Raw genomic sequence first — 17,509 nt, 5'->3', positions numbered from 1 at the left:
TCGCGGTGACGCACTTCCTATTGCGAGGGCGAGTCAGGAAATAACCCTTTAACCCCGCCTCCGGGGCGGAGCCTGGGCCGAAAGTGTTGGAATGAATGCTTTAGTGAGACGCTGCGTGGCCCGCGCGGGTGAGAGTCCCCTTGCAGGATCCTGTTTCCATGGAAACCGCGTGGCGCGGCTCCTTGGTCCCTCTGTTGCTCTCCTGGGGCTGGAGCAGGAAGCTGGTGCACAGAGAGTCTTGGCTGTGTGGAGGAGGGATTTGTAGTCATGGGTTCGGTGCATGCCTTGCCTCCATCGGGTCCTGACGTTGGGGCGAAGTTAGTGATGAACGAGGCATCCTTGCAAGCTCTAGGCTGCTTGCTGCACGTGTAAATGAAATGGAGATTTCTAAAGCGGGCGGTGCTTATTCGTATTTTTCAGGCCTTCCCTGTATTTGGAGAGGGAAATGCTACAGCTCCGGGAATGAGCCGGCAGAAAGCAACCGGGTGACACCGATGCTGCGGCATCTTATGTATAAAATAAAGTCTACAGGTCCCATCACTGTGGCCGAGTACATGAAAGAGGTTTTGACTAACCCAGCCAAGGTAAACGTACAGGGAGCGTGAACCACCCAGTGTGTGTACACAGAGGAGCCCGAAGGCCTCTAGAGCCATCAGGTGTTGAGCCACCGCCGAAGTCCTTGGAATATAGTCTAATCTGTCATTTGCGTTAAAGGGCAGTGCCAATAAAGAGGTCATGACAAATTCCCGCGGAGTTTAGGTGACAGAATGTAGTTTGATTTTCCTGAGTTAAAGGAATGCTGATTTTCTAACCGGGGTTGTGCATTTCCGCTGTATGTATAAGGGAAACGCTGTATGTATGAGGTTGACCTTGAACTCGTAGCATCTTCTTATTTACCCTCCTGAGTGCTGGGATTCTAGGTGATCTCCACCTGCCTGGCTAAAAGAAAGCTTTGAGTCTTTCTTGAAGGTTAAGCATTATGGTAAAACTTGGGATATGAAGTTAAGACAAAGTCTTCTCCCAGATAATTAAGCCTTGTAAGAAACGTAACTGTCTTATTAAAAAAAAAAAAAAAAAGCACTGGATTTAGTTTTGGGTTGGGAGTCTTTGGAGAGAGAAGTCAGTGAAGACACTGTTTGAATAGACTGAATGGATGCCAGGGAGAACTAAAATGAGAAGAAAGTGAGACTTTGCGTTGGTATGGAAGAGTGGGAGAGGGCAAGGAGTAGAGAGATGATCATGTCTGCAGCCCTTCTACTTGAGTAATTGCTGTTTTGCAAAATGACTACTACTATGTAAAATTTAGGTAAAGACTCTGTCCTTATTTTGTTTACTTCAGAAGGGGGAACTTTCTTGGTAAATACTTACTTCACTGTAAGCGTTCCATAAAATTTTGGAGGAGCACTTTTGAAAGCTTTATTTGAAAATTAATCTTTTCCATTTCTTCTCTTTTACTCAGGGATATTATGTGCATCAGGATATGCTAGGAGAAAAAGGAGACTTTATTACTTCACCTGAAATAAGCCAAATCTTCGGAGAGGTAATAACCAACATGCAGACCTTAAAAGAAATGTTATAGATACTTGAAGGCAGAGCAAGCGATGCTCCTGTGTAATAGTGTTTTATGGTGTGTGTGTGTGTGTGTGATTCTTCAAATATTTAAAACTTAGAACACTTGAAAAACTCAGATTTCACTATAGAAAAAGAAGAGGAATCCGTGCAGTGGTAGCACACGCCTTTAATCCCAGCACTCGGGAGGCAGAGGCAGGCAGATTTCTGAGTTCGAGGCCAGCCTGGTCTACAGGATGAGTTTCCAGGACAGCCAGGGCTATACAGAGAAACCCTGTCTCGAAAAACCAAAAAAAGAAAAAAAAAAGAAAAAAAGAAAAAGGTGGAAACACGTGAAGGACAAAGGAAGATAGAAAAGGTTTGAGAAGAGGAAACCCATGAACAATGTGATTGAATGGGGAGTGAGAGAGAGAAGCAAGCGAGCTCACTGCCAGCTATGACTTAATCAGATCACAGTGGCGGTCTCCCTGTGAGAAACAGAGTTGTGGCTCATTTACTTCCCTAAAAGTGCCTTTGATGACTTAAAAATAGGAAATAGTACATAAACAAGTGAAATCTAGGCTTGAGAAAGTAAATTATATTTAAGGGTTGTGTAACAGTGGAAATCATGAGTAAGAAGAAGTGGCATAATTGTTCTGCGTCCTTTTGTTCCCAAAGTCTGGTACCTTTGTATAAGTGATTGCTTATTTGTGCCATGGGGCTTAACACCCTTCACCCTGAGAGTGAGCTTCCTATGCACTCTGTGACCTGACAATCCCAGTGAAGTTCCAGTGCATTCAGATCTGTGTGTGCATGTGTGTGCATCTGTATATATCTATGTATGTCCAATGACCTATATTGGATTATTTGTAAATGTTTTGCTTTTTGGTATAAAGTATATATTTACAGTGAGTTTTATGGTCTAACACTTTAATGTTTTTTCTTGTCATAGCTACTAGGGGTGTGGTTTGTTAGTGAATGGATAGCCTCTGGAAAAAGCCCAGCGTTCCAGCTGGTGGAACTTGGCCCTGGTCGGGGCACCCTCACAGCAGATATTTTGAGGGTAAGTAATAAAAGAACCTCTCTTACATCCCTCTTTCTATTTCTGAACTAGTTTTTAAATTTTATTAATCTGGGGTTTCAGTCCTACTTTCTAATTCTTATATGTATCTGTCAACTAAAATCCAGTGTCAGAGTAATGTGGAGGCCAGATGCTGACACTGGTGACTTCTGCTATTGGCTTTTCCCTTACTCTTTGAGACAGGATCTCTCATCGAGTTGGAAATGTGCTGACTCGCTAGAAAGCTCCATCCTTCTCCTGCCTCTGCTTTCCCAGGGTGGGGATGAAAGGTGTGTGCCAGCAGGACATGGTACCAGGGATAAACTCAGGTCTCAGGCTTGCACAGCAGGCTCTTTACCAACCAAGCATCTCCGAGTCCTAGTGGGGGATATTCTTTTATTGCTCTTTCCTGTCATTTTGCCTAGAACTCTGTAAAGATATTTTAAAGGGATATGTGGTAATATTTATTAAACTTTAAGCTTTTGCTGTTTTGAAACTAATCAATATTTTTTAAGGCAACTTGTATGTTTTTTGGCAATTTAATGTAAAAATGGAATCATTATAGATTTAATTTTTTGATAAATTATTTTATTTATTTTATTTTATTATTTTTTTTAATAATAAAAGTGTATAACAATGTTTATTCTCTTTTATAAAATAGAATCGAGTTTCTAAATTTGAAATTTAATCTGAGTACTAATGGGCTTTCCATTGACTCAATGCTCGAAAAGTTTACCAAGAACTAGTTGATGACTATCTTAAAGGTATCAAATGGCAAACATAACCCCTCACAATGGTCTTCAAATATAATTGACATTTACATTTGAAGACTCTTATATCCTTTTCAAAAATATTTGATGATCCACAAAGAACATTTGTATTCAATTTCTCACAAATATTTCTATCCCATTGAATGGATTTCACAGGTAATTATTTTATATTATGAATCTACTGCTCTTAATAAAGTTTAAAATAAATAATGCAAAGAATTTTCAAGTGTTTACTAATTTGTATTCCAAGTAACAAAGTTTTCATTCTTTAACAAGTGACAGAGGTCCAATTGTGATCCTGTAGCAAATTTATTTCCCCCAAAGATGAATTTACATAATTAATATTTTTTGATGCAGAGGATGCATTACTACATTTTAAGGATGAAATTGGTGTGTTGTTTGGAGGTTTATTTTCAATTAAGGAAATGCAAATTGTGATGCAGAAATGATATATAATCTACATACTTGACAATACACTGATTTGATATCTACTATTTTCAATTTTAATTTATTATTGAAAAAGTTTATTATGCCTACAGTTTAAAATATAGTTATCCATAGTCTGACCTATTTTACAAATTGTTTTAAGTATTGTTTTAATATATAAACCCTAATTTACCTAGATGCCTTAAGAGCACCCAAAGTATAACAAATTCTCCTTAATAGCTAATAAAGGAACTATCATATTATAGTTCCAGCAAATTAAATCTATAAAATACACATTTATTGATTGGATTAATAAATATATGAACATTACACTCAAACGTATTATAGCACTATGCAATTGCAAGAATTATTCTCTCATAATGGTGTGTTTCATTTAAATTCCATTATAGATTTACTGTGAAGAAATACTTACAGATAGACTTATTCTTCCTGAATTCTATATCAGCCAACCTTATCAGAATTGAGCTAGATTTTATTAACTTTTCTGGACTCTTGCATCTTGTTAATTTTTAAATCTATCTCTAGAATATTACACTATTAAAAAACAATCTAGCCTTGGAGAGAACAGGACTGAGTGAGCATGAATTTTAGATCGCTCAGCTTCAAATAGTGGCCAGTACATAACATGCAATTTTTATATATTCCCTTTTTTATTCAAATGGAATTTTTATTTAAAACAATGAGATTCAGAATTCTATTTTATTTTTTTTTAAATTTTTTTTATTAGGTATTTTCCTCAATTACATTTCCAATGCTATCCAAAAAGTCCCCAATACACTCCCCCCCCCCAGTCCCCCACCCACCCACCCCCACCCCTTGGCCCTGGCATTCCCCTGTACTGGGGCATATAAAGTTGGCAAGTCCAATGGGCCTCTTTTTCCAGTGATGGCCAACTAGGCCATCTTTTGATACAAATGCAGCTAGAGTCAAGAGCTCTGGGGTACTGGTTAGTTCATAATAATGTTCCACCTATGGGGTTGCAGTTCCCTTTAGCTCCTTGGGTACTTTCTCTAGCTCCTCCATTGGGGGCCCTGTGATCCATCCAATAGCTGACTGTGAGCATCCACTTCTGTGTTTGCTAGGCCCCGGCATTGTCTCACAAGAGACAGCTATATCTGGGTCCTTTCAGCAAAATCTTGCTAGTGTATGTATTTTTTTTAAAATTAGGAATTGAAGAGGTTTTTTTTTTTTTGTTTGTGGTTTTTTTTTTGTTTTGTTTTGTTTTTTGAGACAGGGTTTCTCTGTATAGCCCTGGCTGTCTTGGAACTCACTCTGTAGACCAGGCTGGACTTGAACTCAGAAATCCGCCTGCCTCTGCCTCCCAAGTGCTAGGATTAAAGGCATGTACCACCACCACTTGGCAAGTCTTTTTCTTTTTTTAATGACAAATAAGAATCCTGATTATATTTTAAATAGAAAAAAAATCCCACTCATGAAGTTTCCAGGGCTCTATTTTATATATTTTTAAAATTGACAGCCATTTGAATATGAAACATTTTAATGAAGTTTTTAAATAGTATTGTCTTAGCTAGGTGTGGCAGTGCATACTTTTAATCCCAGTCCCCTGAAGGGCCACAAAGCATCCCAAATAGAATAGCTAATTTATTTTACTTTTTAAAAAAGATTTATTTATTTATTTATTTATTTATTTATTTATTTATTTATTTAATGTATGTGTCACTGTCTTCAGACATACCAGAAGAGGGCACCAGATTCCATTACAGATGGTTGTGAGCCAGCATATGGTTGCTGGGAACTGAACTCAGAACCTCAGGCAGATCAGTCAGTGCTCTTAACCTCTGAGGCATCCCTCCAGCCCCCTGTAATAGCTATTTTAAACTTGACCTTTTGTTGTTTAAATTTGATCTTTTGTTGTTTAAATTTGACCTGGAGTTGTTGTTTCAAGGTTTCTTCATATACAGTTTGATTTCAAAAGCAAAAGTAAACAAGATGACTAGTTTGTATCTGCATGCTCCCAAAAGCAGAGGAAGCAACGTGTGGCAAACGGGCACTGAGTTGCTATAGGTTAGGAAGAAGTGTACTTCCTTTTCCCCTGTGTTTTTCCATACAGTAAAAACTGTTGTACAGTGAAGGAAAAATTGAAAACGTGTTTTACTCCCAGGCTCAGTCAAGCCACCAGTGCCATTTAATTTGGCTCAGAGGATGCAGTTTCATCATGTCCCCAGAGAGGTTTCTGTAATAGACACCAGGTTTTATTAGATCAACCCTGTATTTTATTTTCTTGGACCTTTTTTTCTGAGTACTTGATCTGAAACATTGTGAGGATGCTAAATCTTCTTATTTTCAATAGTCAATTGTTACTCGGAAGCCATCTTGTAGTTTATTTCTTATGTAGATGGTGCTTATTAACCTCTAATAGACATGGTTCTTACATGTTACTGGAGAATGACCTGGGTCAGGGGTCAATCTTTGTTGTGTTTCAACTAAACAGTTGTGCCGAGCAGTCAGAAACCCCTTTTACTTGGCACGGTGTGTTTGCTGGTGTGTGGTGGTTTGGCCCTCGTAGGCGCATACGTTGGTATGCTTGTTCTCTCTTTGGTAGAACTGTGTTGGGAAAGATTAGGAAATGACCTTGTTAGAGGAGAGATATCACTGGGGATGGGCTTAACGGGTTCCAAAGCCTACACCAGGCCCATTCCCACTGTCTGCCTCCAGCTTATGGATAAGATGTAAGGTCTCAGCCACTGGGCCAGCATCATGTCTGCCTGTCTGCTGCCATACTCCACTGTACCAGCATCATGTCTGCCTGCCTGCTGCCATCCTCCCCACTGTGATGGCCAAGGACACACCTGAAACTAATGAAGCTCCGGTTCAATGCTTTCTTTCTGAGTTGTCTTGGCCACGGCGTCTCTCCACAGCAACAGAGCAGTAACTAAGACACAGTCTTCTTTTCTTTTCTTTTTTTCTTTTTTTCTTTTAGGTGTTCAGTCAACTTGGGTCTGTGCTAAAAACCTGTGACATCTCAATACACCTTGTAGAGGTGAGCCAGAAATTAAGTGAGATCCAAGCACTGACACTGACTGAGGAGAAGGTCCCTCTGGAGAGAGACGCTGAATCCCTGGTGTACATGAAAGGTGTCACAAAGTCTGGGATTCCAATCTCCTGGTACCGAGACCTGAAGGATGTTCCTGAAGGTATAACTTCACATTGATTAAAAGGCACAACATTGGTCAGAACTCTCCACAGCTGTGACAGCTGACCAGCTTTTTACTACACTTTCATAGTTACCACTTCTAAGTCCCTTACCTGCAGAGAATAGCTGATTCCTTTTTTTCCAGCAAAGAACATAATAATAGAATATCACTTAATATAAAGGAGTGGTATATTTCATAACATTTTATAGAAGCCCAAAATGTAAACCTCTAGGATAGTACTGATGGTGAAATGCCCCAAAGCAGCTGAAGAAAGTGGTCATAGATGGGTTTAGTCAGTAATCTCTTGAAAAATCTTTAGTTGCCCAAAGGCAAGCAAGGTGCGGTGGTTTACCAGCCTAGGAGTCTGACAGCATGGAGACAAGCGCCTAGCAGGACGCCAAAAGCCCTTTCTGACCTCAAGGTCACATTCCTTCATAGATGATAAATTTGACTCTCATTGTCTGGGGGCTTAGCGATGAGTAGGAGACTTAGCTGATCATGAGGGTGTTTCAGTTCTCAGGCCATGATGTGCAGACCAAGGAGGAACTGTTTGTTTGTGTGCTGTTTACAGTGAGTTTCTCATAGTTCTTAACCTGTGCTGTGAGACCTCCTTGGGGGCTTAACAACTCTTTTGTAGGGGTTGCATATCTCATTCTACACATCTGATATTTAAAATTTATAACAGTAGCAAAATTAAAGTTATGTAGTAGCAATGAAATAATATATGGTTGGGGGATCACCACAACATGAGGATCTGTATTAAAGGGGTCTCAGCGTTAGGAAGGTTGAGAGCCCCTGGCCTGGATGGTGGTTATGGAAGCATCCCTGGTTTCAGTGCTGAAGAGTCAGGCACTGTTTTTTTTTTGTTTTTTTATGGTTACTGTTCAATGGAGTTATTTGTTTTGAAATGCCGAATAACTATATTTTTCTTGTACTTGTAAATAGGATACAGCTTGTATCTCGCCCATGAGTTTTTTGATGTTCTTCCTGTGCATAAATTTCAGGTATTGTTGGGAAAGTCCTGTATATGGTTAAGCAAAGGCCTTAAAGCTGCTAGTGAGCACGGTGCTTCGCCACTGCCTGCCCAAGTTAGTATTATGTGGGACATTCATGACTGTGATGGAGAAGCAAATATCAACCAGGATCTTATTTTCCTGGGAACGTGGCTGTGAATTCTTAATTTTGGGTATGGACATGAGAATCTGCGATGGGAATGACCGCGTCATGAGGACTTGCCGACACGTGCTTAAGTTACAAGGCTAGAATAACCTGTATCCGGTCCGTGAGAATTGGGTTTAGTGATAGGCTGTATCCATGGCAACCTCTAAGGCTAGGAGTAAGTCTCCTGTAATGTAGTCATTTGTCACAGTAGTGCCTGCTTGCTCATGGTGGTTTGACTCCATCTCTGTGCAGCCCTGTGCTGCTTGCTTCTCCAATAGCTCTATTTGTTATTCCTTCATTAGGGCATCAAATTTTAAGTGCTTGCAAATGCATATTTTCATGTATCTTGTTTAGAGAACACCACACGGATGGAGAGAAGTGTTTGTTGATGTCGACCCACAAGCTTCTGATAAACTGAGGTTCGTCTTGGCGCCTTGTGCGACCCCCGCAGAAGCCTTCATTCAAGTATGAATTTGAGTTTTTCTTCTAAGCTTATGTTGCTGCAGGACAGTCCAGTCTGTTTTCCCACTTACCAGTTTAGTTCTCCCAGTGGGAAGCTGGAGCATAGCACTGAGGCACTTTGTGGTGGCAGTCACAGTGGCAGTCCAGAAACCCTATGGGCTGTGTTGTCTCTCATGTGTCATCTTGCTATGCAGGAAGAGGGGGCTCGTAAGCACCTCCTCAGCCAAGTGCCTCCTCCGTTCCCTGATGACGAATGAAGCCATCGTTTTCTTAACAGGGAACGTTCTCTGCGTGAAGACACGTTGTGCTCTCTGTTTTCATTACTGTCATCAGTGACAGCTGTTGGGTTATATTCGAACCCAGACCTACCTCTGACCCCACACTGTGAACAGATTAACTGCTGTTTTCTCTTGCTTGAAAGAAATGGTCCCCAGAGCTTTCTACCTTGGGACTGCACTTAACTTACATGAAACCACAAAGATTCGTTTTTATTTACTGTGTCGGTGTTTCACCTGCATGCTTGTTTGAGGGTGATGGTTCCGCTGACACTGGTTGTGAACTCCCATATGAGCGCTGGGAATAGAACCAAAGTTCTCTGGAAGAGAATCTAGTGCTTTTAACTGCTGAGCCATCCCTTTAGCTCCAGGACTACGTTTAAAGGTCCCCAAATACCACTTGGTTCTCAGGAATAACTAAGCTTTCCATTTATTGCCTCTTCTCCACCCCAGAGGAACATTTAGTTTCTAGATCTTAATTAAGAATTTCCTAAAGTTTTCAGTTTTAAAAACAGGTTTTGAAAACATACCTTCATGTTCTTCATGTCTTCAAACTTAATGTCTACCTTGAAAGAACCAAGTTCTGTATACTGAAAAGGGCATCATGTGAAACACTGGCCAGACCATATTCAAGTTGAATTCATTATAACTAGGAAATTGTTCACTGTGGAAATGTGTAAGACCCTAAGGAAGCAGCTCTTGTGAGTGAGTAGTGAGTCCAACTCTTCCCTTACCAGCGTGATGAAAGAAGGGAACATGTGGAAGTATGTCCCGATGCTGGGGTTATCATCCAGGAACTGTCCCAGCGCATTGCATCAACTGGAGGTGCAGCCCTGATTGCGGATTACGGTCACGATGGAACAAAGACAGACACCTTCAGAGTATGTGTCAGTATGTGTCATACAGGGCGTGCTCTATCAGCATCTCTTTGTAAGACCTTAAGTTCACTGAATAGTTGTCTTAGCTTAGCTTTTATGGTATCTAATTTTGTTGCATTCATTTTTTAAAATTAATGCTAATTATGCTGTTTTAACTACCCATTATTTCAGATCTTACAGTCATTCTTAGCACAGAGCCTGGATTGGCATTGAGCCTAGGAAGCACTGGAATAATAGAAAATTTTGGAAAGAGACTTTTCACATTAATGTTTCGACCCTGCCTTCATTAAAAAAAAAAAAAAAGCTATTTTACATGTTTAACCTAGCAAACTGTTTTAACATATTTTTCTTTCCAGATATTTTCTTTTACCCTTCTTAAATATTGTTTTGAAATGTTCTTTAAATATGACTAACCATGTTGAATAGTCTTTAATTGAAATATAGCCAGAGGCTATTACTCATTTTCTAGATCATTGGTTCTTTCTTTCCTTTTTTTTTGATTTTTTGAGACAGGGTTTCTCTGTATAGCCCTGGCTGTTCAGGAACTCACTTTGTAGACCAGGCTGGCCTCGAACTCAGAAATCCACCTGCCTCTGCCTCCCAAGTGCTGGGATTAAAGGTGTGTGCCACCACGCCTGGCTCATTGATTCTTTCTAACTTTATTATTGTTAGGAATTTTTGCTGGGTGGTGGTAGCGCACGCCTTTAGCCCCAGCACTTGGGTGCAGAGGCAGGCAGATTTCTGAGATCAGCCTGGTCTACAGAGTGAGCTCCAGGACAGCTAGGGCTACCCAGAGAAACCAAAAAGGAATTCTTACCTGGGAGACTGTTCTCTAGCTTAGGATAAGTGCAGCTCTGGATGGAGCACATACCATATTCTCAGGCTTTGTAAACTGAACTACCTAGGCTTTGATAACCAGAACTTGCCCACAGCATTAATGGGAATGCTAACTGGCTTTATGTTAAAGGCAACATCGTTAGGCACTCCAACTTCATATATTCTACTGGGTTTGCCATGTGTTACTTTGTTTGAAGAAAGAATGCTACGGAATAGAGTTTAAACTACAGACTTAGGACATAACTTTCTTAACACTGACAATGTAAAAACTGGATTAGTAGGATATCCTTTCTTTACTCTCAATACTGTTCACTAAAACAGAATTAAAAAACTATTCTTTATCCTGAAGGGGTTTTATGGACACCAGCTTCATGATGTCTTAATCGCTCCTGGAACAGCAGACCTGACAGCTGATGTGGACTTCAGTTACCTGCGCAGAATGGCACAAGGAAAAGTAGCCTCTCTGGGTCCAGTGGAACAGCGAACATTTTTAAAAAACATGGGCATCGATGTCCGGCTGAAGGTAACGGTTTATCTCAGTAACACTAAACATCTTAATTTCGGAAATTATTTAAATTGAGCTACACTGGTGTTAATGCTCTTGTAGTGAGCAGGCTTCAGGTGTAATTTCTGGGTAAGAGCTGCGGTGTGCACAGCTTGCCAGGTTTCTATGTGAGGCTGATACGCCCAAGAAAACCACGTTCATGGGTATGAAGTCATGACTCCTCAGTTGTTACGGAGCAGATCACCCGGGAAATCTGCTAACGATGCAGATGTATACATTTGGATCACAGCATCCTACAGTTAGAGGGCACTGTGATCCCATCTGGGGAATTGCTGTACTGCATCATTTACATCATTAGTCCTGCACTGGGGAATTCTTTTCTTCTGGTGATGTTCGTTAAAGGCCTTTCTTCCCGCTTCAGGTTCTTTTGGATAAAGCAGGTGAGCCATCCGTGAAGCAGCAGCTACTTCGGGGGTATGATATGTTAATGAATCCTCAGAAGATGGGAGAAAGATTTCACTTCTTTGCCTTGCTACCTCATCAGAGACTTCATGGGGGGAGTCAAGAAAGGAATGCCTGCCAGTCAAAAACTCCCTCATCCTCTGTAGCTGGGTTTGATGAACTTGTTTGGCAGTGATACTTCAGCTTGGACTTTGATTCCTCAGTGGGCCTTAATCAAAATAAACAAAATTCACTTTGCATATTGAAGTAACAAACTAGTATCACTTTTCAGTCAATAAAAATAGCCTGTTTATGCTGGGCAGTGGTGGCCCACGCCTTTAATCCTAGCACTTGGGAGGCAGAGGTAGGCGGATTTCTGAGTTCGATGCCAGCCTGGTCTACAGAGTGAGTTCCAGGACAGGGCTATACAGAGAAACCCTATCTCGAAAAACAAAGAAAAAAAAAACGAAAACAAACAAAAAATAGCCTGTTTATATAAATACAATCAAAATGGCAGAATGTCAAAGGTTATAACTAATTCTTGGTATAATTGTTTTCAACCCAGTAAAGTGATTTATTGTGAAATTGTTTCCTTATCAACTTACTGTATTTCTATTTAATTTTTAAAAACACATATGAACACTGATTGGTTTAGAAACTGGAGATAAGGTAAATGGCTATTTTAAGTCAACAGATCTGGATATATTTAAAGGGCAAAAAAGCAGTAAAGGGCAAAAGCAGTGTATTCTGACAGAAGGCTCTCTTAGGGTTAGTAAATGGAAGAAGTCAGATGTGAGTTTCTAGAGTTAAGATCCTGTTTTTGCTAAAGGAAATAATTAACTGAGTATGTCAGTATAGACTTAGTTTTCTGTTCTGTGCACAAGTGAAGGAGGAGTGACTGGGAAGGAGTCTGGAAGCAGGATTCGGAAGGATTACAAGGCTTCTATGGATGAACGTAAAGAGTGGTAACACAGATATTAAAGAAGTAATAAATAAAAGTCATAGTTAGAAAAACCTGTACCAATTTGACTTTTACTGAAATAAGAATTAAGAGTAATGTTAACTCTCCAGGAGGAGCAGTTTCCTAAGCTGAGCTCATTCTCAGATAAATACACAATTTTAGCTGTGAATTAAATTGTCTGTAGAACTTTCCTATTAATGCTGTAAATGGGCATTCTGGGGAAGTGATTATCAGCAGAGGGGCTTAGGTGGACATGGGATTAGCCATGGGATTTGAACTCAGGACCTCTGGAAGAGCAGTCGGTGCTGTCAACCACTGAGCCATCTCTCCAGCCCCCATCACTTATTTCTCTATTGCTGCTTCTGCTTAGCTGAGAATGGCATTAACATTCCATGTCTTAGTCTGTAAGAAAAGAAGGAATGAAGCTGTACTTAATTGGTGTGTTATGCTCTATGCACCTTTCAGCCACAGCACCTACAGCTTTAGTATGTATCCTGTGACTAAATTTAGGGCATTGCATTTACACGTGAAGGTTTATAGCAGGTATTTTTTTTTCTCCATTGCTGTCCAACTTTGTTTTTGAGACAGCATCTCTGAACTCAAAGTTCCTTAATTTGACCAAAGATTGTATCCCTGCCCCTTCTGTAGCAATGTCCTACTGGGTTACAGGTATGTAACCCCATGGGCGCTGGGGAGCCAATCTGAAGTTCTTCTGGTTTGTTTTTTGTTTTTGTTTTTAAGATTTATTTATTATATGTAAGTACACTGTAGCTGTCTTCAGACACTCCAGAAGAGGGCGCCAGATCTCGTTACGGATGGTTGTGAGCCACCATGTGGTTGCTGAGAATTGAACCTTCGGAAAAGCAGTCAGTGCTCTTAACTGCTGAGCCATCTCTCCAGTCCAAGCTCTTCTGTTTATGCAGCAGGGACTTTATCTTCTGAGCCCATTCCCCAGGCTTATGCTCCCAGACTTAGACCATTCCTCATCGCTCTGTTCTTCTTTTCTATCTCTAAAGCCACCGTTTCATGTTTTGTTGTTGTTGTTGTTGTTTTGTTTTCAAGGACCAGGCTAGAACATTTGAAAAAAGTAAATATTGACAGCTGGCTCCTCCCACATACAGAATACTGACAGCTGGCTCCTCCCACATACAGAATACCGACAGCTGGCTCCTCCCACATACAGAATACTGACAGTTGGCTCCTCCCACATACAGAATACTGACAGCTGGCTCCTCCCACATACAGAATACTGACAGCTGGCTCCTCCCACATACAGAATCAGCTTCACTTTTTATAATTAAGAGGGAAGAGTCTAGTAGTGCTTTCTAGTCTCAAATTCTAGAAACTTGATTTTTCATGAGACCTTTGATTTTTCTAAGTGTTTTAGTAATTGCAATAATTGAATACCCAGGAGAGTTGCTCAAATATTTAATTATCATTATTCTTTGTATTGTATTCCAATAAATGAACCCCCTAGATAATCATCTCAAATGCAGTATACAACTGAAATGACTTTAAAGGGTTGACTTTCACAGAGGATATATAACTAAATATAGTCAGTGCGCATGTGGCATTGGCTGTACTTACAAAACTGTCCTATTACTCAGGCCCGGGGAAAATATAACCAAATAAAACTCACTTGAGATCCTTAGACTAGAGATGGTGTAAGGTTCTCACAAAGGAAAGTATGGTGATAGAGAAATACATTTTATTATCAAGTTTTAAGAATATTTACAAAAAGTGGGATGTAACAAAAAATATAAAATGTACTAAACAGTGTCATTATACACTACTTTGAAAATTGTCACACGTTTCTAAGAAACAATTACTTTCATATGCAAACACAGCTTGGCTTTAAGACAATGACAAAAAGTTATGCAGGTTAAACAGTGGAGTGGTCACTCAACTCCGCACCGTGACAGCGCCTTTACAGTCTCTCTTTAAACAGCACAGGGCTTCGACAAAAACAGAGTGCAATTAATGTCATGGCTTGTAAAGTCTGATTACAGAAGTACAGCAAACCAGCAGTCACTTCAGTTAGTTCTCACCTCACATGGTAAAACCACCGTGGGCTGCCTAGTGACACACAAGAGTTCCACCTTGTACATACTGGTCAAGCAGACTTAGCAAAATGGAAAAATCCATTCTTAGAGATTCTTAAAATTACTCTTCACAAGTGCTGTATGAAAACAATTACGGAGACAGTTTGGAACGTCTTCTGGAGATTCTTAGAGATGTACAGTGCATTGTCAATGGCTGGGACGGTTAAAGGGATTGGGGGTATAGGCCTGCGTTTAAATCCGTATTTAAACTCAATGCACTTTAACAACTAACCCTGTGCCTCAACTTTAAGTGTGCTTAGTCATGTGGCTATTGTGAGGACAGTTCAAAGCATGTTTCTGTCACCTCAAGAACATTTTTAATTTTAGACAGATCACCGCAGCTGCTTTCTCATCTGGGATGGCACTTAGTTTTGGTCTGTTCACACACACAGTTTTTCCTTTGCTATCTCAGAGCCCGTGGTAAGCGACAACCCTGGCATTCCAGATTGTCAGAAGTGGTCACATAGCCCAATCTTCACAGCCACATGGAGGAAGGCAGAAGGAAGAATTTATGGTGTCCACACTACAGACTGAGAAACTAAGTCAAACAAATGCTCAGACAACTGTCATCTGCTCAGCCCCACAGATCCATAGAATAAAGACACTTAGGCTTAAACCCAGGTTTTCTGATTCCAAATTCTTGCTTTCAGCACAGAAAAGGAAAAACAACAAGAAAAACCTGTTCTTCGTGACTAGTGAGGAATGAAGAAACAAACAGCTACTATATTTCTTATGAGAGGATGGTCCTGGGTCTTTTTCTCTTTGGGTAAAGCACAGGTGGGAATATCACTAATGTGGAAATCTGAAGGACTCCAAAGTTTTTTGAATTTGGAGGATTTCGGGTTTGTAAGCCAGGGATGCTCAACTAGTAGAGTGTGCAAACATTTCAGTATCTGGCAAATGAAACCTTCCTGGTGTAGAGCAGCTCAGACAGGGATACTGAGCTTGTATTAGTAACGACTACAAAACAGCTGGCTGTTGGAGCTCAGTGTAAGACGTTCTTTCTCTTTCTCCATCCGCTGTACTGGTAATGAGGTCCCACCTCATTAAACTAAGTTTTCATGTTTGACTTCAGTCACTCCTCCAAACTGCTCAAACTACAATGCTGCTTTAAGAACACTGGATATTGAAACCCCATCCAAAAGCTAAGGGAAGAGGCACAGACAACTGCTTGTTGTACAGTGGCCTGATCTACTGACCTGCGTTAGCTTTCCTCTCTAGTATGTGATTGCGTCTATACATTATTCAACTCCAGGTAAGGATAAATTAATTAAATGCAGAGTTGTGCCCACTGACTGTTGGCATACTGTATCATGATGGTGCCAATTGAGAACATACGTGTTCAGAGGCAGAGCTGAGTGATGACCAGCTATTTCTATTCATTTGTAACACCAATTGGTCGATTATCCTAGTGACTATTATAAAATGGAAAAGGTGACAACTTTTCTGACCATATGTAAAGACACATCCACCAAAAGGTCAGCAGTACAATGTCCTGTTTGTAGGGTCCAGGAAGAAGCAATGCCTCTGACAGTGGACAAACACTAAAGGTCCTCACAGCAAACCGTATGCTGTTAGCCTCATGGTTACTGCTTAACTGCAAACCTGTTGCGTAATCAACCTTATAAGCAATAACTAGACAGTCATAGGCCTTTAAAACAATGATGTAATAACAGAAAAGGAGAGGTAAAAGAGATAAATTAAGTGCTAACTCACATTGTGCTAATGTGAAGGATTAGGAAGAATTACAGAACCAGTTATTGCTTATGCTATAAAAGTTTATAGAAGTTCCATTTTGACTTTATTACTCCGTTTCCCTTCATGTACCTACTCGTTATGAGCTACAGAACTGATGCCACAAGTCCTTCTACTTCCTCACGGTGCTGCCACCTTGCAATGGTAGCCTGCAGAGACCACCAGCCATGCAGCAAAGTATCCGCTCTTGAAGTGAAACCCTTCCTTGCTGAGGCTGGCTCACTGACAACTAAGGATCTTCCTCCATGTCATCTGGGTTGGGGGCCATAATGAAATGCTTTGGGTATTCGAGATTGTGCGTGTATGCGTGGATTTCCCAGCGAGCATCATCACTTTCGTGTGTAATGTAACGTTCTCCAATGCGAGTTTCAAATTCTCTGAGGTCAAGCCAAGTCTGATAATCCTAGGAAAAGAAAATGATTGTGAACCATGAAATAGAGAGTACGCCAACAGCCCCTTCTTGTTTATAACCTTAGTTACACAACTGGCAACTCCTATCCCTAAGTTCTAACTGTAGAATTCCACATTGGCAACGTTAAAGGTGAATCTTAGAAATCTAAAGTCTATTATCAGGCTAATGTACCGAACAGCCCAGAAGTGATTTTTTTAAGGTTAACCCTACTCTCCATTTCCTACAAAATAGTTGTACAGCTTTTCTGCTCACTCTCAAGTGTAGACTTTTGGTTTTGGAACAAATGTCTGTAATAACTCATGGAGGAACCGGCCAAACAGAGAACAACTTTTAGTGGACATTTAAAGTAAAATATACTGAACGGTATACCATGTTAATTTAAAAAAATACCCAAGTACTTATGAAAGGCTAATTAATTCATTGTTTCTGTTCCTGGGTTTTTAACTGCCTGTCAACACTGACTTGAGTGACAAGCAGCCCTTGTCCAGATGCCCACGCCATGGCATGATAATGACTACCGAGGCCTAGATTATCCCAGGCCATGTTGAACCTGTTGCTCCTAGAAGACAAACTCACAGGAGAGGAAGATGCAGAGTTCTTTTTTTTTTTTTTTTTTACCTGTAGCCAAGGATGACTAAGAGATTTGTCAACACTGTAACGTTTTCTCATCTTCACTTGAAGCAAGTTGTTTATCAAGTCAATTGCTAGACGAAAAGCAAAATTATATATATATGAGTTTT

The 17,509-nt window shown here is 40.4% G+C and overlaps 2 protein-coding genes across 3 annotated transcripts in view; one reads left to right on the top strand and one right to left on the bottom strand.

Annotated features, from left to right (window-relative positions):
- The first annotated feature begins 66 nt into the window (after window positions 1-66).
- On the top strand, window positions 67-12,124 carry Ndufaf7 (NADH:ubiquinone oxidoreductase complex assembly factor 7). 2 transcript variants are annotated; one of them, XM_085832710.1, is made up of 10 exons: window positions 67-128; window positions 421-584; window positions 1,460-1,540; window positions 2,501-2,611; window positions 6,767-6,980; window positions 7,926-7,984; window positions 8,496-8,606; window positions 9,616-9,759; window positions 10,943-11,116; window positions 11,520-12,124. In XM_085832710.1, the coding sequence occupies exons 1-10, from the start codon at window positions 92-94 to the stop codon at window positions 11,733-11,735; spliced, it is 1,311 nt and encodes a 436-aa protein (XP_085688836.1). In that variant the 5' UTR covers window positions 67-91; the 3' UTR covers window positions 11,736-12,124. The 2 variants fall into 2 exon arrangements, with proteins under 2 accessions (XP_085688836.1, XP_085688837.1); XM_085832711.1 differs by lacking the exon at window positions 9,616-9,759.
- A 2,067-nt stretch (window positions 12,125-14,191) lies between these two features.
- The window catches only part of Prkd3 (protein kinase D3), a 71,360-nt gene continuing 68,042 nt past the window's right edge, over window positions 14,192-17,509 (bottom strand). Inside the window, exons 18-19 of the mRNA XM_021149666.3 lie at window positions 17,388-17,473; window positions 14,192-16,760 (exon numbers count right to left, since the gene is read on the bottom strand). Of these exons, the coding sequence (XP_021005325.2) occupies window positions 16,587-16,760; window positions 17,388-17,473 (260 nt within the window). The 3' untranslated portion in view covers window positions 14,192-16,586. The remainder of the gene's footprint in view (window positions 16,761-17,387; window positions 17,474-17,509) is intronic.

Source organism: Mus caroli, unplaced genomic scaffold (assembly GCF_978045245.1).
Source record: "Mus caroli unplaced genomic scaffold, Mus_caroli_1 scaffold_18, whole genome shotgun sequence".
NCBI classification, from domain to species: domain Eukaryota; kingdom Metazoa; phylum Chordata; class Mammalia; order Rodentia; family Muridae; genus Mus; species Mus caroli.
This window is presented reverse-complemented; position numbering and strand designations above follow the sequence as displayed.